This window comes from Bison bison, unplaced genomic scaffold, assembly GCF_000754665.1.
Source record: "Bison bison bison isolate TAMUID 2011002044 unplaced genomic scaffold, Bison_UMD1.0 scf7180017864376, whole genome shotgun sequence".
NCBI lineage: Eukaryota > Metazoa > Chordata > Mammalia > Artiodactyla > Bovidae > Bison > Bison bison.
In genome coordinates this window covers 117,377-133,586 of record NW_011494948.1, presented here as the reverse complement: position 1 = coordinate 133,586, position 16,210 = coordinate 117,377, and the positions used below count along the sequence as shown (strand labels likewise).

The 16,210-nt window shown below is 41.2% G+C and overlaps 1 protein-coding gene across 1 annotated transcript; it reads right to left on the bottom strand.

The window, feature by feature from the left end:
• Window positions 1-11,643: 11,643 nt before the first annotated feature.
• On the bottom strand, window positions 11,644-12,207 carry LOC105000912 (DNA-directed RNA polymerases I, II, and III subunit RPABC2). Its single transcript, XM_010856975.1, has one exon. The coding sequence runs from the start codon at window positions 12,127-12,129 to the stop codon at window positions 11,746-11,748; it is 384 nt and encodes a 127-aa protein (XP_010855277.1). The 5' UTR covers window positions 12,130-12,207; the 3' UTR covers window positions 11,644-11,745.
• Window positions 12,208-16,210: the final 4,003 nt, after the last annotated feature.

The following is a 16,210-nucleotide window of genomic DNA, read 5'->3' as shown; positions in this document are numbered from 1 at the left end:
ATATATATACAAAAAGACAAAAGTTCTAGTTTGAAAAGACACAGAAATGCTGTTTATAATGGCCAATACATAGAAACAACACAAATGCCCACTGACAGATAACTGGTTGAAGAAGATGTGATATATATATATATATGTGTGTGTGTGTGTGTGTGTGTGTGGTGTGAGTGTGTGTGTATAAAATACCAACCAAACATTTCTTAGGTGGGCAATTAGTCCAAATATTTAACTCAACGATAAATCAAAATATTTAACTCAAGGATGACTTAAATATGAGCAAATGGGCAAAATTTCTCATTTGCCCACAGTCTTCTAACAAAATTTGGTTGAAATAACCTATTTAGGTTAATAGACAAGGATTAATAGACAATTATTATTGTTATTGACAATAGATTATTGTCAATAATCTATTGGACAATCTATCTGTCCAATAGATTATTATTAGAGAAATAACTCTTTGGAAAAGAATTCTCTTGGTCCAGGTTTTCTATGATAGAGATTGACAATCTAATATTCAGATTTATTTTAAAAATTTGAAGCTAGATTTTTAAAAAGTCCAAATGCATCTTTGCAATAGGGAGTTGCCACAATAGGTAGGTTTTTCACAGAGTTGAATTAGAATTCAGAGGTAAGTCTGATTGCTGGCTCTATATCTGTATTAAACAATTTCAGAGGGGCAGCCTCTCAGTTTTTACATAAGTTGCTTTGCCGTTAAACTGACTTTAAATATATAAACCAGCAGCCAGTTAAATGAAGTCAGTGAGACTAAAACATGAATTTATAATAGATAGGCAGTAATGCCTGATATCCCGCCAAACAGCAGCAGCAACAACAGCAACAAAATGCCAATTTCTCTTTGAACAATAAGAAACCAGAGTTATTTTACACCTTTGGAGGTTTAGAAGCTTAATTAATCTTAATTGCAGTGTCTTTCAGAGAAGAGTCAGGAGTTGAGGAGATGTTTTGCAGTTTTTCTTGCTGTTTTTTCAGGGTTGAGGAGATGGTACTTTTTTTCAGGATTGGGGAGATGGTACTCAATTGCAAAGGAAGATAATTTTCTTACCGGGATTTCTGAACTTTTTTTTCCCAACTAGGGCTCTGGGACACTGAGCTAGCTTGGTGAGTCAGGGCTGGCCTGCTGGAGTCAATGGATGTCAGAAGAGAATACCTAGAGGTCTGGACAGTTGAAAACTGAAGAGACTACATGTGGCTCTAGAAGGCAAAAGCAGGGGTCTTATTTTAAGGTGGCTGAGGTTTCCAGCTGTAAGTCATGCAGGAACTATTAAAACCTCCAGGCTTCTTAGAGAAGTGTGGGACTAAATGTACACATGTTTGTGTGTGCTAAGTTGCTTCCATAGTGTCTGACTTTTTGTGATCTTATAGACCAACCTCGCTACCCATTTTTTAAACACAGTTTTCTTCTTGCCTGACTCTGTTGAGCTTCTACTTACTTTCTCCCTCTCTCCAGTTAATCTTTCTCCCTTTAAAATGCCCAGTCACCTCTACATGGATCAAAGTTGAGCTTAGTTTACATTGGACTCTCTTAACTATAGCAGTAGGTACTGAATAAACCTGTTTTTACTGCTTTAACTCATATCCAACTTTGTTTCTCTTTGAGAGTTTTAACAATAACTTTGAGTGGCTCAAAGTTGTGAGATGACATTTCTCCCTACTTGTGCTATGGCTATGCAAGACCTAGATTATATATGTCTTCATAGATCCATCATGTTCCAAGGTTCTTTGCTGCTTATCACAGTAACTCTATGACCTCTTTGATCAATCTGGAACCAGTAGATGTTCAGAGGGAATGTGGAGGAAGGGGCATTCATGCTACATGAGGCAAACTTGCCTGAAGAGAGTAGGAAACACAAAGCAATCAGTAGATAAACTGCCCACCTTTCTTTTCCCTAACAGGTGATTTCAAGACACTGTAGCTTTTATGGCTTTTCTAGAGAGGTCCCATGATGACTGGACAGTTCATTGTATGCATTATGGAGCTACGGTCAACTTATTAATGCTCTACTTTGTATTTACCTCCTCTCCTTCCCTGGCTGACTTCTCTTTTTTCCTCTTTTTTCTGTAGAATTGCACTCCCAATAAAACAATGGCACAAAAGCCTAGATTCAGTCAGAACTGAGGCTAAGAAAACAGATTCCAGTGCATGTGGGTGTGCGTGCCAAGTTGCTTCAGTCAAGTCTGACTCTTTGTGACTCTATGGACCACGGTCTGCCAGGCTTCTCTGTTCATGGGATTCTCTAGGCAAGAATACTGGAGTAGTTGCCTTGCCCTTCTCCAAGGGATCTTCCCAACCCGGGGATCAAATCTGTGTCTCTTATGTCACCCTGTGTTGGCAGGTGGGTTCTTTACCACTCGTGCCACCTGGGATGCCCCAACAGATTCCAGGATTAGTCCCAAAAAGCAAATTCTCAGGATGGAATTTTAGAGTTGAATTGCCTACTTGACTAAAGGCAATAGAGACCCCACTGCTCAGTGGTAGTGGGGGTAATAACCCCTGGCAGTGAGGTCACAATTAATGAAATTTCACCCCTGATTGGTTGGAAGGAGATGCAAGGCAGAAGGCAAGACACTGTGAGATTATAATGTGGTAAATGGTAATTATGAGATTTGTTATGTGGGGTGGCTGCTTTTGGAGGCAGTGCAAGTCTTATTAAAAGAAAATGATAGACTCAGGGCAGCTCCTTGCTAACTTAAATGATCCTCTGAAAACCAAAGGTGTCAATAGCAGTCTGGTCTCAGAGTAGAATGAGTTGAAAATCAGATACAGATTATAATTATAAAGACAGTAGAGAGGTAAAGGAAATTAAATTTGTAGCATCCATTAATATGCTATATGAAAATCTCAGGACCCAGGTGGGAAAGAGGGCAGGAAGACCTGTCTGTAATGAAGATATTTGAGTGGTTATACCTAAGAAAGAACTAAAAAAATTTCCTGGAATGTTTCTTTGCTAAAGGAAAGCAGCCTCCTCTTTCCTTTCCTAGAGTCTTTGCAGTGATCTTACGTAAATGTGCCTAACAAGATAATACTTGTTCTCCTCAAAGACTGCCTCTACTACACCTCATTGGCAGCTCCAGATAAGGAACGTTAGAATGGATTTACTATGTACAACCGGAGAGCTTATCACTGATTATATACCCTGGAAGGGTCCAGAGCTCACTCCCATCTCTACAGCAATAAGAAATATACTAGTGCTAGGTACTCCAGTTTCTTTAGGAAGCTTGGTGGTGCCTGTTCTCTGCTGGCCATGACTGTATACGTGGCGTAAAAGTTAGGCTGCCTGATATTAATAAGGCTGGTAGGGTTTCAGAATGACAGAGACCAGTGGCAGGACTTAATTCTCAGAGTCACAATGGACACAATTACAGCCATGGGCATCAAAGTCAGAGTAGAAATCGGAGTGACTAGGCCTACATGGATTTATGGTGATTTTAGGGGTAAGATAGATGGAGAACTGACCTGGGCATTGTTTGATTTGTGTAATAGAAAACTGAGAGCTGGAAAGCTGACATCAGTGCTATAGTGAAAAAATCACCCAGTTTCTAGAACTAAATGGGATTATAGACCTAGAGTTCATTTACTGATAGGGAGACCTGTCCCCATGAGGAAAAGTCTGTCAGTGCCACCATAGATATATATGATAAATGTCTTTTCTGATTCTTCCCTAAGGGGACCTTCGGTCATTTACCAGAGTAACTGTTCCAGAGGAAAGGGCAACTACTCAGGCTTTTCAAATCTGTTAGATATGAGGTTTGAGCTGGCACTGACACTGATATTGTGCTGTGCTGTGCTTAGTCATTCAGTTGTGTCCAACTCTTTGCAATCCCATGTACTGTAGCCCTCCAGGCTCCTCTGTCCATAGGGATTCTCCAGGCAAGAATACTGGAATGGGTTGCCATGCCCTCCTCCAGGGGATCTTCCCAACCCAGGGATCAAACCCAGGTCTCTCACATTTGCAGGTGGATTCTTACCATCTGAGCCACTAGGGAAGCCCGACACCGATATTAGGAGAACCAAAATGCTATCCTGGTCTTCTAGTTAGAGCATAAGTTACAGTAGCCAGATGATAAGCGGGGTATTAGCCCAAGTCCAATTCACAGTAGGACAATGAGTCAGCAGACTTGCCCTGTAGTCTGTAGTTACTTTCCTAGTCCTTGAATATATAAATGGAGTAGGTGTCAACTGGAATAGATATCAGAACTCTTATATATGTTCCCTCCACTATGTAGATTAAGGACCATTATTTTTAGAACAGCCAAGTGGAAGTTCCAGAAACTGACCATTCCCACCCTCCCATTCAAGAATGTAAATTAGAAACAATGTCTCACCTGAGGAAAGATTGCAGTAATTAGTGCTACTATTGGACTGGAAGGATGTGGGGATGGTGGTACCCATCATATTCCCTTTCAGTGTTCACTTCTATATTCTCTCAAAACCATATGGATCATGGTTCTGGATGATGGTGAGTCCCCATTCATCCAGTCTGGTGACAGTCCCAGTAATGGCTAGTGGGCAGGATATGGTTATCTTTACAAAATCATATCAATTTATCCTCTGGCATTTGCCATGCAAGTATCGGTTAATAAAAGCTTTTCTTCCAGTCCACAGTAGGAAGTATCAAAATCTCTTTGTCTTTACATGACAGGAACAGCACTGAGTTGATGCCATATGGGAAACCAGACACGGAAAAAAAGCTGAAAGATGAATTTCTTGCCCTTCAAAGATTCCAAAATGCAGTAATTCCAAGAATGCCTTTCTGGAGATATCCTACATTACCAAACAACTTGTGAAGTCTCTTTTAAAGGTCTAGTGAGCTCAGTAAATACAAGAAAGTGTCTATTTACCTTTTTCTTCTTTGCCGTATTTGCTTTTTCCCTTCCTTCTTGCCTCCCTGGGACTGAATCCTCAATGAAGAATTAGCGGAAAGTTTTGCTTCATGTTGTTTTCTAGTAAATCTGAGTTAAGAAAATGGACCTCCACACACTCCAAGCGGTTGAACTTAGAAAGAGAAACATAAATATGTAGATAAGCAGAGGTAAGTTTTGAAAGACAGCTGCACTTCTCTGAATAGCCATATAGCATCTGAATAGCCATATAGCATCTGGTCATTTTAATTTACATTTGTCATTTAGTTTATATCAGCAAGCCAGTGTCCATGAGCAATTATTTTAAGATTGCAAGTGCTAAATATTCTAATCTCTGCACCACAGTCCGAATATGATTGACATTCTGACTTGGAAAATATTTTTAAAAGACAGTCTTTACTGTCAATGATAAAGTTTGTGTTGTAGCATTAATTTGGCAATGGACTTGTGAAATGCTGGGTTTAATCCTCAAACCTTGAAGCACTGCATATATTGAAAGACTAGGAGCAAGTTCCTGGATTTTCATCAAAAGAGACAAGAACTAAAGTTGTCTTGGGAGTAACTTGAGCTCTGAGTTTCCCTGACTCTGGTTTAATGAAATTTTAGTGAGTTGACGTTCAGGCAGGGCACAGCTGAAGGCACTGCTTTTAATTTAACTCTTCATATTTCTAACCAAATATGTTGAATAATTTGATTTTTTGTTCAGTAACTACATTGTGTCACTATATTCCACGATATGCTACATAACACAGAATCTAGATGTGGGGGGGATGGTTCTCTCAGGAGGATGAAGGAAAACCTCCTTGCAGGTTCTAGGGGCAGGTTCGAGGCTGTTTGGTCAGAACCTTCTGTGGTCCTAGGAATCCCAAGTGTGATCTAAAAGGGTGGGAGGTACTGGGTCTCAGTGGCATGGCCCTTGTCTTTTGACCTCACCCTACAGGGAAGGACATGAATGAAGGAAAGGTAGATGGAACCCTATAAAGTACAGGACTTGAGGCAGGGCCTGGGTCTAGGAGTGGAAGGGGAGCTTGGAATGATCAGGGAACAAAAAGATTGGTGAAGCTAGAAGGAGGTAAGCACGGGAAGCTATAATAAGTTGAGACTGATGATCTAAGCTTTGAAGACCATGAAAAGGCTTTCAGATTTTTGTTTTATCATATCTTGTTTGCCAGTCGACCTGCAATTAGGTCTGCAAAGCTTTAAGTGAGAGTTGATTGGGACCTTGAGACTTATCTGCAAAGCTTTTAGACAGAATATCTGAAAGAGGGGACTTGAGAGTTCAGCTGGTCTGTGATCAAATATAGGTAAAAGTAGACAAAAATATTCAGATGGAGCCAAGGTAATATCACAGCTCTGAGGAAGGAGCTTTTCTATAGTGTAACTCACTGCTGCATACCCCTGGGCCTGAAACTGTTCCAACTCATTTGGGCAGGAGCAAGAAGTATGCACACTTTGCTGTAAACCTGACAAACCTGCCTGTATATCCTTTGGCTCAGATGGTAAAGCATCTGCCTACAATGAGGGAAACCCGGGTTCAATCCCTGGGGTCGGGAAGATCTCCTGGAGAAGCAAATGGCAACCCACTCCAGCATTCTTGCCTGGAGAATCCCATGGACGGAGGAGCCTGGTGGGCTACAGTCCATGGGGTCGCAAAGAGTCGGACACGACTGAGTGACTTCACTTTCACTTTCTTTTTCACTTACGAACACTCTAAGGTTCTTTACAAGAGTGCCCTTAGACACCTTTCTTTGCTCTTTACCTTCCTTTGTAACAAACTGAACTACAGTTTGTCTGATTCTCAAGTCTGTTTTGAAATACTAATTTCTGGCCTTTGGGTTATATATTAGCTATTTGTCTTGCCAGCTTTCAAGTGTAAGATTTCCCTACTGAATTGTGACTTAACTGGCTCAATTGACCTCCTGACATCACATGGCAAACACTGTTCCAGTTCTGATCACTTGGAATCTAACTTCTATCCTAGCTAGATCAACTTCTGCTGCCAAGCAAGGAGAAATCGAGCATTTTGTTATGAACTACTGGATTCAGAGCACCTGTTTGTTCGCCCTGGCAAGAAGGCAATGTCTCTGCTTTTCTTTACTCCCTTGTTGTTTAGTCACTAAGTCATGTCCAGCTCTTTTGTGATCCTATGGACTGTAGCCCACCAGGCTCCTCTGTCCCTAGGCATGGGGACTATGACTACAGACGGACAATTCAAAATCCTGAGGACAGATTTCTGCTGGGTCCATCCAGTCAGTGGAGGTTGAGATGCAGATTCAGACCCTGCTTTCATGGGTACTGAGTCTAACAACTGTTCTGAGCAGCTAAGCCTTTCCCTATTCACACATCCAGAGAAATTTAGAGGCAATTCAGTAGAACTTGCTGGGATTAAGTAGTCATAATGATTCATGAATATCAGGAGCTTTGGTTGAGAATTGGTGGGGAGTTGGGGTTGGTAATACTGTTGGGTGCACACTGATTGCAATTCTGACATACTACATTTTAGGAGATGTGGAGGGTGATAGCTTTAGAAGCCCAGCAGTCATTTCCCAGGAGGGAAGAGGAAGCAATGAAGGTCTACCCACAAGAACTGATAGACATTGATCAGCTGCCAGGAGAAAGAATTGACAGCTCTTAAGCTTTATGGGCTCTCTTGGGGGAAAGGATCCAAACTTCCACCACAGTTTAACCAGAGCCTCAAGAGTGGGTTATGCAATGAACTAGTTCGGGTTACTAGACTTGAACCTCCCAATATTAACAAGCTCTGTATAAGGCTAGAGATAGAACAGACCATGACTCCCTTTTTCTCTTAGATGATAACAGAACCATGCCTCAAGGTGCACACACATGTAAACACACTTGAGCCCCTGTGTTTGCCTGTCCACCTCTGTTTGCCAGCTCCCCCAAGCAGGGCATCTATATCCCTCCAAGACATTATGCTTATTTTTATGCAGATTGCATTATTCATGGTTTATTTCTAAAAATGGTACTTGTTTAGATTGTTTATTGCCCAAAAAGTATAGATTAAGTTTAAGGATTTTTTACTGATAATGATATTCAGAAACACCTTCCTCTGGCAAGTGTACTCTCTTCTAAAGAGAAACCCTATGGGAGTGTTTTGCATATGATACTTGAACTATAAAGATCCCAGTGGGGCAATTCTTGGTAATAATGGCTAATGTTTAATAGTGGCACTTGGACTTCTGCCATTCGTGAAGCAGCAGAGTAGCTGAGAGCCTGGCTGTGAGTTATCTGCACCTGGATTCAAGTGTTCACTCTGTTATTTGCAGACTTTGAAGACTTGGGCAAGTTCTTTAGTCTCTCTGCCTTAAGTTTCTCATTGATGAAATGTGAGAGTTAATTTCTTCCTTTAGTGAGGATTAAAGAACATAATAGAAGTAAAGCCCTTAGCACATAGGAAGTGCTCAAATGCATGATATCAAGGTTTACTGGACTTTTTTTTTTCATCTCTGTCCTGACACTTATGAATGCTCTTTAAATATTTGTAGGACATTTCTTTTATGCAAAAATGTTAATTACTGAAGAATCATTTTTAAAAGCCTGTTTCATCTCTTGCATGGGGTTCCTTTTACCAGAAAAAACGCTTGCAAATGTAAAAATATTTCCATGTACTAGAAGTTAAATGTCTTGTTTTGCTAAGGGCCCCCAGAAAGGATACATGTGGTCTGGTGGCTAACTTGCACATAAACAATGAGCTATAGCTCACTTAATAATGGCATCTTTTCAGGGTTAACTAAACTTTCAGTTTCACTAAGAAGAACTGCATGAATCATTTTCTCCACTTCTCCCTAATCTGTGTGTATGTGCATGCACACATACAATTATACTACAGTGGTTAAAGTACAGTTTAATAATCTGAATTTAGATAAACTTAATTTACTGATCTCACTTTTATTTGGTATGCTTTAGTAGTTTTCATTATCAAAATACCCAAAGAAGCTAAAATAAGATTTCTTTCTGATTTTTCCTCATTCTCTTATATTTCACTTGTTCTCTTATATTTCTTTATCTCTAGAATGATCAGGAGGCAATATAAGAAAGCTCTCAAGCAAAAAGGACACAAAGTCTTTCCTTGTCCGATGAAGTCAACAGTCCCAAAACACATTAATTTATCTTCCTCTCTCATTTGAGAGTTGCACAGGCAGTCCTCCTGTTGGAGTGCCAGAATTCCAGTGGTTTGTTTGTAGAAGTGAGTTATGTGGAACTCACAACGCATTCTCCATAGAAACCATATTATACATGGTGGTTAATTATATTTAACCCATAATACTTAGAAGTAAAATTCCAACAGAACTATATGATGTGGCCATTCAATGAGCAGTATTTTTACAGGGAAATATGTTCAGGGATCTAACTATGGATGCCAGGAATGGAGCCTCTTCTGTCCTTCCCATCCTCCATTTCTGAGCCTTTGTTGCCTAGGGAAAAGAATTTCCCTAGGAGATGATTGAAAGCAGGGTAATGAGGTGTGGAGCTGGAGGCTCTCGGAGTCTGGGGACCAGAGGATGATATGTTGTGAGAATTCTCCCTTGCTTAGCTTTGGAGTAGCTCCTGATGTACTTCCTTTCTTTTAAAAAACATTTTTATTTTATACTGAACTATAATTTATTAACAATGCTGTGTTAGTTCCAAGTGTACAGCAAAGTGATTCAGTTATACATACATATGTGTCTGTACGTTATTACAGAATATTTAGCAGAGTTCCCTATGCTGTACAATATGTCATTGCTGGTTATCTATTTTAAATAGAGTAGTGTGTATATGTCAGTCTCAGACTCCTAATTTATCCCCCTCCCCTTCTTTCCCCTTTGGTAACCATGAGTTTGTTTTCTAAGTGTGTGAATCTATGTTTTGTAAATAAGTTCATTTGTATCATTTTTTTAGATTCTGTCTATGTGTGTGCATGCTAAGTCACTTCAGTCATGTCCGACTCTTTGCAACGCTATGGACTATAGCCCGCCAGGCTACTCTATCCATGGGATTCTTCAGGCAAGAATACTGGAGTGGGTTGCCATGCCCTCTCCAGGGGATTGGCAGGTTCTTTACCACTGGTGCCATCTGGGAAGTGGTTTTTTTTTTTTTTTTTAGATTCTACATGTAAGCAATATTATATGGTATTTGACTTTCTCTGTCTGACTTAGTATGATAATCTCTAGATTCATTCATTTTGCTGCAAATGAAATTATTTCATTCTTTTTAATGGCTGAGTGGTATTACATTGATATATACATACTACATCTTTTCTATCCCTTCCTCTGACAATGAACGTTTAGGTTGCTTCTCCCCACTCATTCCCATAACTGTCACCAGCTCAAAATAGCACGTGATACTCCTGGCCCACAGCACCCCGGCCAACTGGAAATACATGTCCAAGGCTCCTAGGCACAGGTGGCCCTCAGATCCCACTGTGCCTGCACTCCATCCACCCCCAGTCCTCAGCCTGCGTGCCCCTCCTCTTTTCCTTGCTTTTGATCCACCAACCCCAGTAATTGATCCTGTTCCTTCTCCCTCCACTGCCACAAACAACCTCTTTCTTCAAAGAAGGATTTCTCTCTTCTCATTTTGCATCAGAACAAGGAGTCCCCTCTGCTTGAGTAGTCCTGAAACGAATACACAGAACACACGGAATCAGATACTCTATGGAGTTAGCAAAGAAACTCCCCCCTGACCTTATTCTCAGTATTTCAAATAGGTTCTACAGGTTAAGGTCAAAACCCTAGTTAATGGTAAGTCCTCTTCTATCATATAAGGAATAGGTGCAAGATTTATCCATATTTCAAGAGGGGCCATGGATTTGGTATTTAGTGATAAACATATCATCAAGAAATATAACTGATGGTTGGAAGTTTAACAGGGTAAAATGACAGTGTGACTAGCACCCCCTAGTGTTGAGGAGAAGCTGTGCGTAGATGGGAGGTGGCTGAGAGTTGGGGGTGTTACAGAATTTCTTTTTGTTGGTGCTAAGGCTCTCAGTCATGTCTGACTCTTTATGGCCCAATGGACTATAGCCCGCCAGGTTCCTCTGTCCATGGAATTTTCCAGGCAAGGATACTGGAGTGGGTTGTCATTTCCTACTCCAGGGGATCTTTGTGACCCTGGGATTGAACCCACGTCTCTTGTGTCTCCTGCATTGCAGGTGGGTTCTTCACCACTAGTACCACCTGGGAAGCTCCTCCTCTCTATTGCTTTGTTTTAAATCCACTTCTTCAGGAGCAGAATTCCAGGATGCTGGGTTCATCTGCCAAGAGACTTCTGGGTAAAGTGCTTAAGGCAATTCAAGAGAAGCATCCAGGGATGAAACCAAAACTAAGATGCCATCCCGGAGGTGAAAATCAAGTGGCCAGGAATGAGCTATAGACAGTAGCGAAGTTAGGCAGAAGCAAGAGATTCCTGGTGGAGCCTGGAGAGACTCCTGGCTGCTACCTGAGCAAACACTATAAGCATTTGTTTTTCTAGGACTCTCGAGCTTTTAAGGGAAGGAAATTTTTGAAGACCCTGGGTAAACTTGCATATCATTCCTCAAATCACCACCAATCTTGCCTTAGCTAAGGACGAGAGTGCTAAAGTAAGAGTGAGAAGGCTTTTGGAGGCAGAAGCATTCTGAAGACAGATATCTGAGTAGGTAAAATAAGCAGAAGTAAAAGTCACAAGCCTTAACAAGCAGGTATAGGGTAGAGTTAGTCATTGGTCGCCTAGATGCCCTTAAGTTTTTAGCAATTTTATTTTTTTATTTTTATTTTTTTTGAGTTGAAAGGTTGAAGAATTTACTATTTACACGTATAAAGACTATAAAAAGACTATGAGACGAGCCACGGGCGGAGGCCCAGTCCAGAGGTTGACTCCGGCTCAGTCGGTGATGATGAGCTCGTCGACGCCCCAGTCTTCGTAGCTCCCGTCTGGCAGGTAGCGGCGAATGATGATGGGGATCTTCCGGGCCTTGAGCTCCTTCATGGCGATCAGTAAGGGATCTGTCTCCCCCTCCAGCTCCACCATCACAGGGGCGCACATCGCAATCTGAAGGGCTCGGGTGCCCAGCACACGGGCTCGCTCATACTTGGTCATATATGGTGTGGTGATTCGTTTCTGGTTGGCCTGCGGTCGCTCTCCAGAAGGGAGAATCTCAACGTTCTCCTGGCCCTCCTCCTCGGCATTCTCCAAGTCATCGAGCCCTTCATCCTCCTCCACGTCATCAAAGTCGTCTCCATCAAAATTGTCCTCGTTGTCTGACATGACGCCCGCACAGCAGCCACCGGGTTCCGCGACCCAGACCCGCGCGGAGACCGGCTAACAGCGTACCTCCGCCTTGGGCCAGTTTTTAGCAATTTTAAATGTCTCTTTGGCTTGCTTTTCTGACTCTAGCTCCTCTGTTTGTAGAAGTTGGTATTTGTCATCATGCTGAAACCATTCTACATACAGACAAGGTTTCATTTATTGTCCCAGCCCTGCCTCCTTTCTGTCCTGTGGAGTTTGGTGATATGAGGAGAATGGAGCTAGTCAGCTCCTGGACTCTCTTTCCTCCTGTCATTCATTTGAACACTTAATTTATGCCAGACACTTCATTATACACAGGGAATATACTAGTGAACACTAGTGATCTAGTGAACTGACACAAATCTTGCCCTTATGAAGTTCACGTTCTAGTGGAAGAGGCAGACAATAAACAGATTGCAAAAATATAATGTGACATATGATGCTAAACCCAGGAACAAGGATACAGTGGTTAAAACTGTACATAGGGTGGCCAAAGGGGTTGTTTTTGAGTAAAAATTTGAAGGAGATTAGTCTGGTAGGGCTATAATAAAAGGATACCACAGACTGGGTGGCTCAAATTGAGGACATTTGTTTTCTCACAGGTCTGGAGGCTGGAAGTCTAACAGCAGGGTGTTGTTAGGGTTGGTTTCTGAGGAGACTCCTCTTTCCTGGCATGCATGTGGCTCTGCCATTTACTAGCTGTATATTTTTTGGAAAGTTGCTTTACTTCTTTGCGTTTTGGTTTCCTAATCAGTAAAATTGGAATAATAATCTACCTCGCAGAGGTATCGTGAAGACTAAATTAATAAAATGAAATGAAATTGGGAAAATTTATGGTCCATAGTAAACAGTATATAAATGTTTGCTCTTATTGTTATAAATGTTTGTCTTCCTGGCAACTATATACATTACAAACTAGCTAATCTCATTCCTCCAAATGTGTGCCTATCTCCTCTCCTATAAGGTTCAGGTGGGCTTATCAGGCTTTCATAGGCAGCAACACAAAGTCACAGATTGAAAGGTAAACTAAGTCCACTGGGAAAAGATAAGGGCCATTTGATGAGAACACTTGATTTGAATAACAAATCCATATAACCAAAGGTAGGCTTAAAGTTGGGGGTATAGAGTCAAAAGTTGGGAGTCAGAGGTGGGGAAGAGCATAGAGGAAGGAGGAGAGTTCAGTATGACAGCATGCTAGAAACAAATGAGATGGTGTTCAGGATGGCTGCTGCAAAGCTTCATCCCACTCCCCTAGACTCCCCACCCAACCCCATCAGGAAAGCCTCGTGAAAGGCCCTGGCCAGGGTCTAGGATAATTTTGCAGTGGGAGACTGATTTCCATTACAATTTTTTTCTGGCTCCATAAAACCCCCATGGTATTAAGTACCGTAGAAGAGGGAGCCAAGATACCAATCAACAGGTGTCTAATATTTCTATGTGCCCTGGCTTCTCAGCCCAAGTTTTTAGGACTAGGAGATAATATTTAAGAGTAGGTAAAGATTTAGATTGACTCGGCTCAGCAAGGATTGATGGAAGGCAGGATGAATATGCAGAGATGGGAATAATTAGCTATCTTCTTCCATAGGATAGATAAAGATAGATAAATATGCTAAGGAAGACATATTTAAATTTTATGCAGGAATGAGTGGAGTAGATGTCTCATCTCTAGTATAGCCTCAATCCAATGGTCACTGGTGCCTTTGAAGGTATTTTATACATGTCCACTGTAGTCTGTGTCTTTTCTAGGTGCTGATCATTGGGGTGTTTCTAATAATCAGGAATTTGGGGTAAATAATAGTCTGTAAGCTGTAAGAGTTATGGAATGATATATGTTGGGTGGTGAAGTAATGCTGTGAATTACATGAGATTTTTGTGGCAGTTAGAAACATTGACCAGCTAAATTATTTCTAAGAAGTGTTTACAGGCTAGCACAGAGGCACAATGACTTTTGCTTGTGTTTGTGGAGATTGAGGGACCATTTTGTAGAGCAGCTTCCTATTGCTTGTTTTTCTGTATAATAAAAAATATTGGCTGGTCTTTGTCTCTGATTCCTTGTAAGGAGCCTTTAAATCCTTGGAATTTCCCAAATGAAAGGACTGTTGTCGTTATTCATGATAGGTCCCTCAGTAGTTTCAAGACCGGGGCTAGCAGTGCTGGAAAGACCCAACCATGTGATTAAGGTTTGGAGAGTTGAGTCACATTATATCAGCCTGTCCTCCCAATCTCTGTAGAGAGAAGAGGATTGAAGATTGAGTTCTATCATGTGGCCAATAATTCAATCAATCATACCCATGTAATGAAACCCCAATAAAAACTCTGGTCACCTGAAACTGTACAACTGAGCCTGCCAGATTGGTAATCATATATTTATGTGCTGTCAGGATGATGCATCCTGAAGACATGGAAGCGTCAGGTTTCCTCTAAGGACTCATTCTGGTGCTTATTCACTTCGTCAACCCCAATTTATACCCTTTATAGTAAAACTTTAATCACAAGTACAGGGCTTTCCTGAGTTCTGTGAGTCATTCCAATTAATTATGGTATTTCAAGGAGTACTAAGAAATTCCTGAAGGTTTGTAGCCAATTGGTCAGAAGTGTGGGTGGCCTGGGTTACAATACAAGTTTCTAGGTCAATACTAGGATATTTAAAGCCATACTATGAAGTTAAATATGAAAAATCTATATGACTGTATAGACCATTTTCAATGTAATTGAATCTTTTAATTTCTTAGTTCTAATGTTCTAGAATGAAAGTTTGGCTCAGCTAAGTCTATGAATTGTTCCTCTAACTTAGATAAGCATTTTTTATCCAATTAGCTGAAAGTTTTAGTGCCATGGGCCTGAGGTAAGGTAGCCAGGATTGGGGTAGAGGTGATGGAAACCTTCAATTTCCAGAAGAACCCACTCCTTTTCTTGAGGTGATCATTTATTTGGGTTGTTGTATAGTTAAACAGGGAAGGAACTTTTAAATTACCTGGTGAATTCTCAGGAATTTCCAGATATTTTTGACTGTTCTAGGGATCTGCTTAGTAATTTCTGAAAGATGACCAAGTGCCATGATAATGTGTCACAGTAGCTGGCCAAGCTGCATCATTTTGAGGGCATTCTTCCACTTTTCACTTGCCTTATGTGAATCAGGCTCTAGGCACTGGAAGGCATGGCATCATTGAGCCTCCCAGCAATAGATCTGGTCAGAAGGAGTGGGACATGGTCAGCCCCAGTAATTTTGATAGCGTGGCACTCATCATTTTTCTTATGTTGGAATTCATGGATAAGAACTGAAATTCCATGGCCCAGAGGCAACTGATCTCATTCCTTAGCAGAATTAACAAATGGCATCATTGTCCCCTTAATGGGGAGGGCCATCAAGCACATTGGCTAGCACTGTAAGAAGACCTACACAGTTCTAGATTACTGCTGACTCCTCTGCAGTTCATGCAATTCATGAGAGTAGGTATGTGATATATTTTCTCTCAAATATGAAGATAAGAATAAAGTAGATTCCATAAGTGCAAGTGAATTTCTCTGGGAGTGATGCTTGCAATATGCTGGTGTATGTATGATGCTAATGAACAAGGGTTTGGTACTATACTCCCATCCTTGCTAACTGCATGGAGAGTGCCATCTGTGGGAGTTAGAACTTTCAACCTTGTCTCTATCTTCTACTCCAGCTCTTCACTCATATGAGCAGTGGAAGACCAAGAAAACCAAGAAACTCAGGGAATTTTGTTCCAATATCACGCCCAATCGAAGGTTCTCAGAAATTGAGTCAGATGGGGCATCTTTGAGGGTTCACATATTCTGAGCACTATTGCAAACTGCATCCTGAAGTTGCCTAAACTGAAATAGACTGATGCTGGGCTACAAAATCCAGATGTGGCTAGATGAACAGAAGTGATCCAATTATAAAGGTTAACAGGCTAGAAAATGAAGGTCAGCAATGTATGGGAAGGGTAGAGGCAAGTGGAAGAAAGAAAATCTGGAGGAAACTTTTGATGCAGAGTCCACATGCTCACGGAGGCATTTTGTTTGGTGTCTGTGGCTGTTGATGCAGGTATGC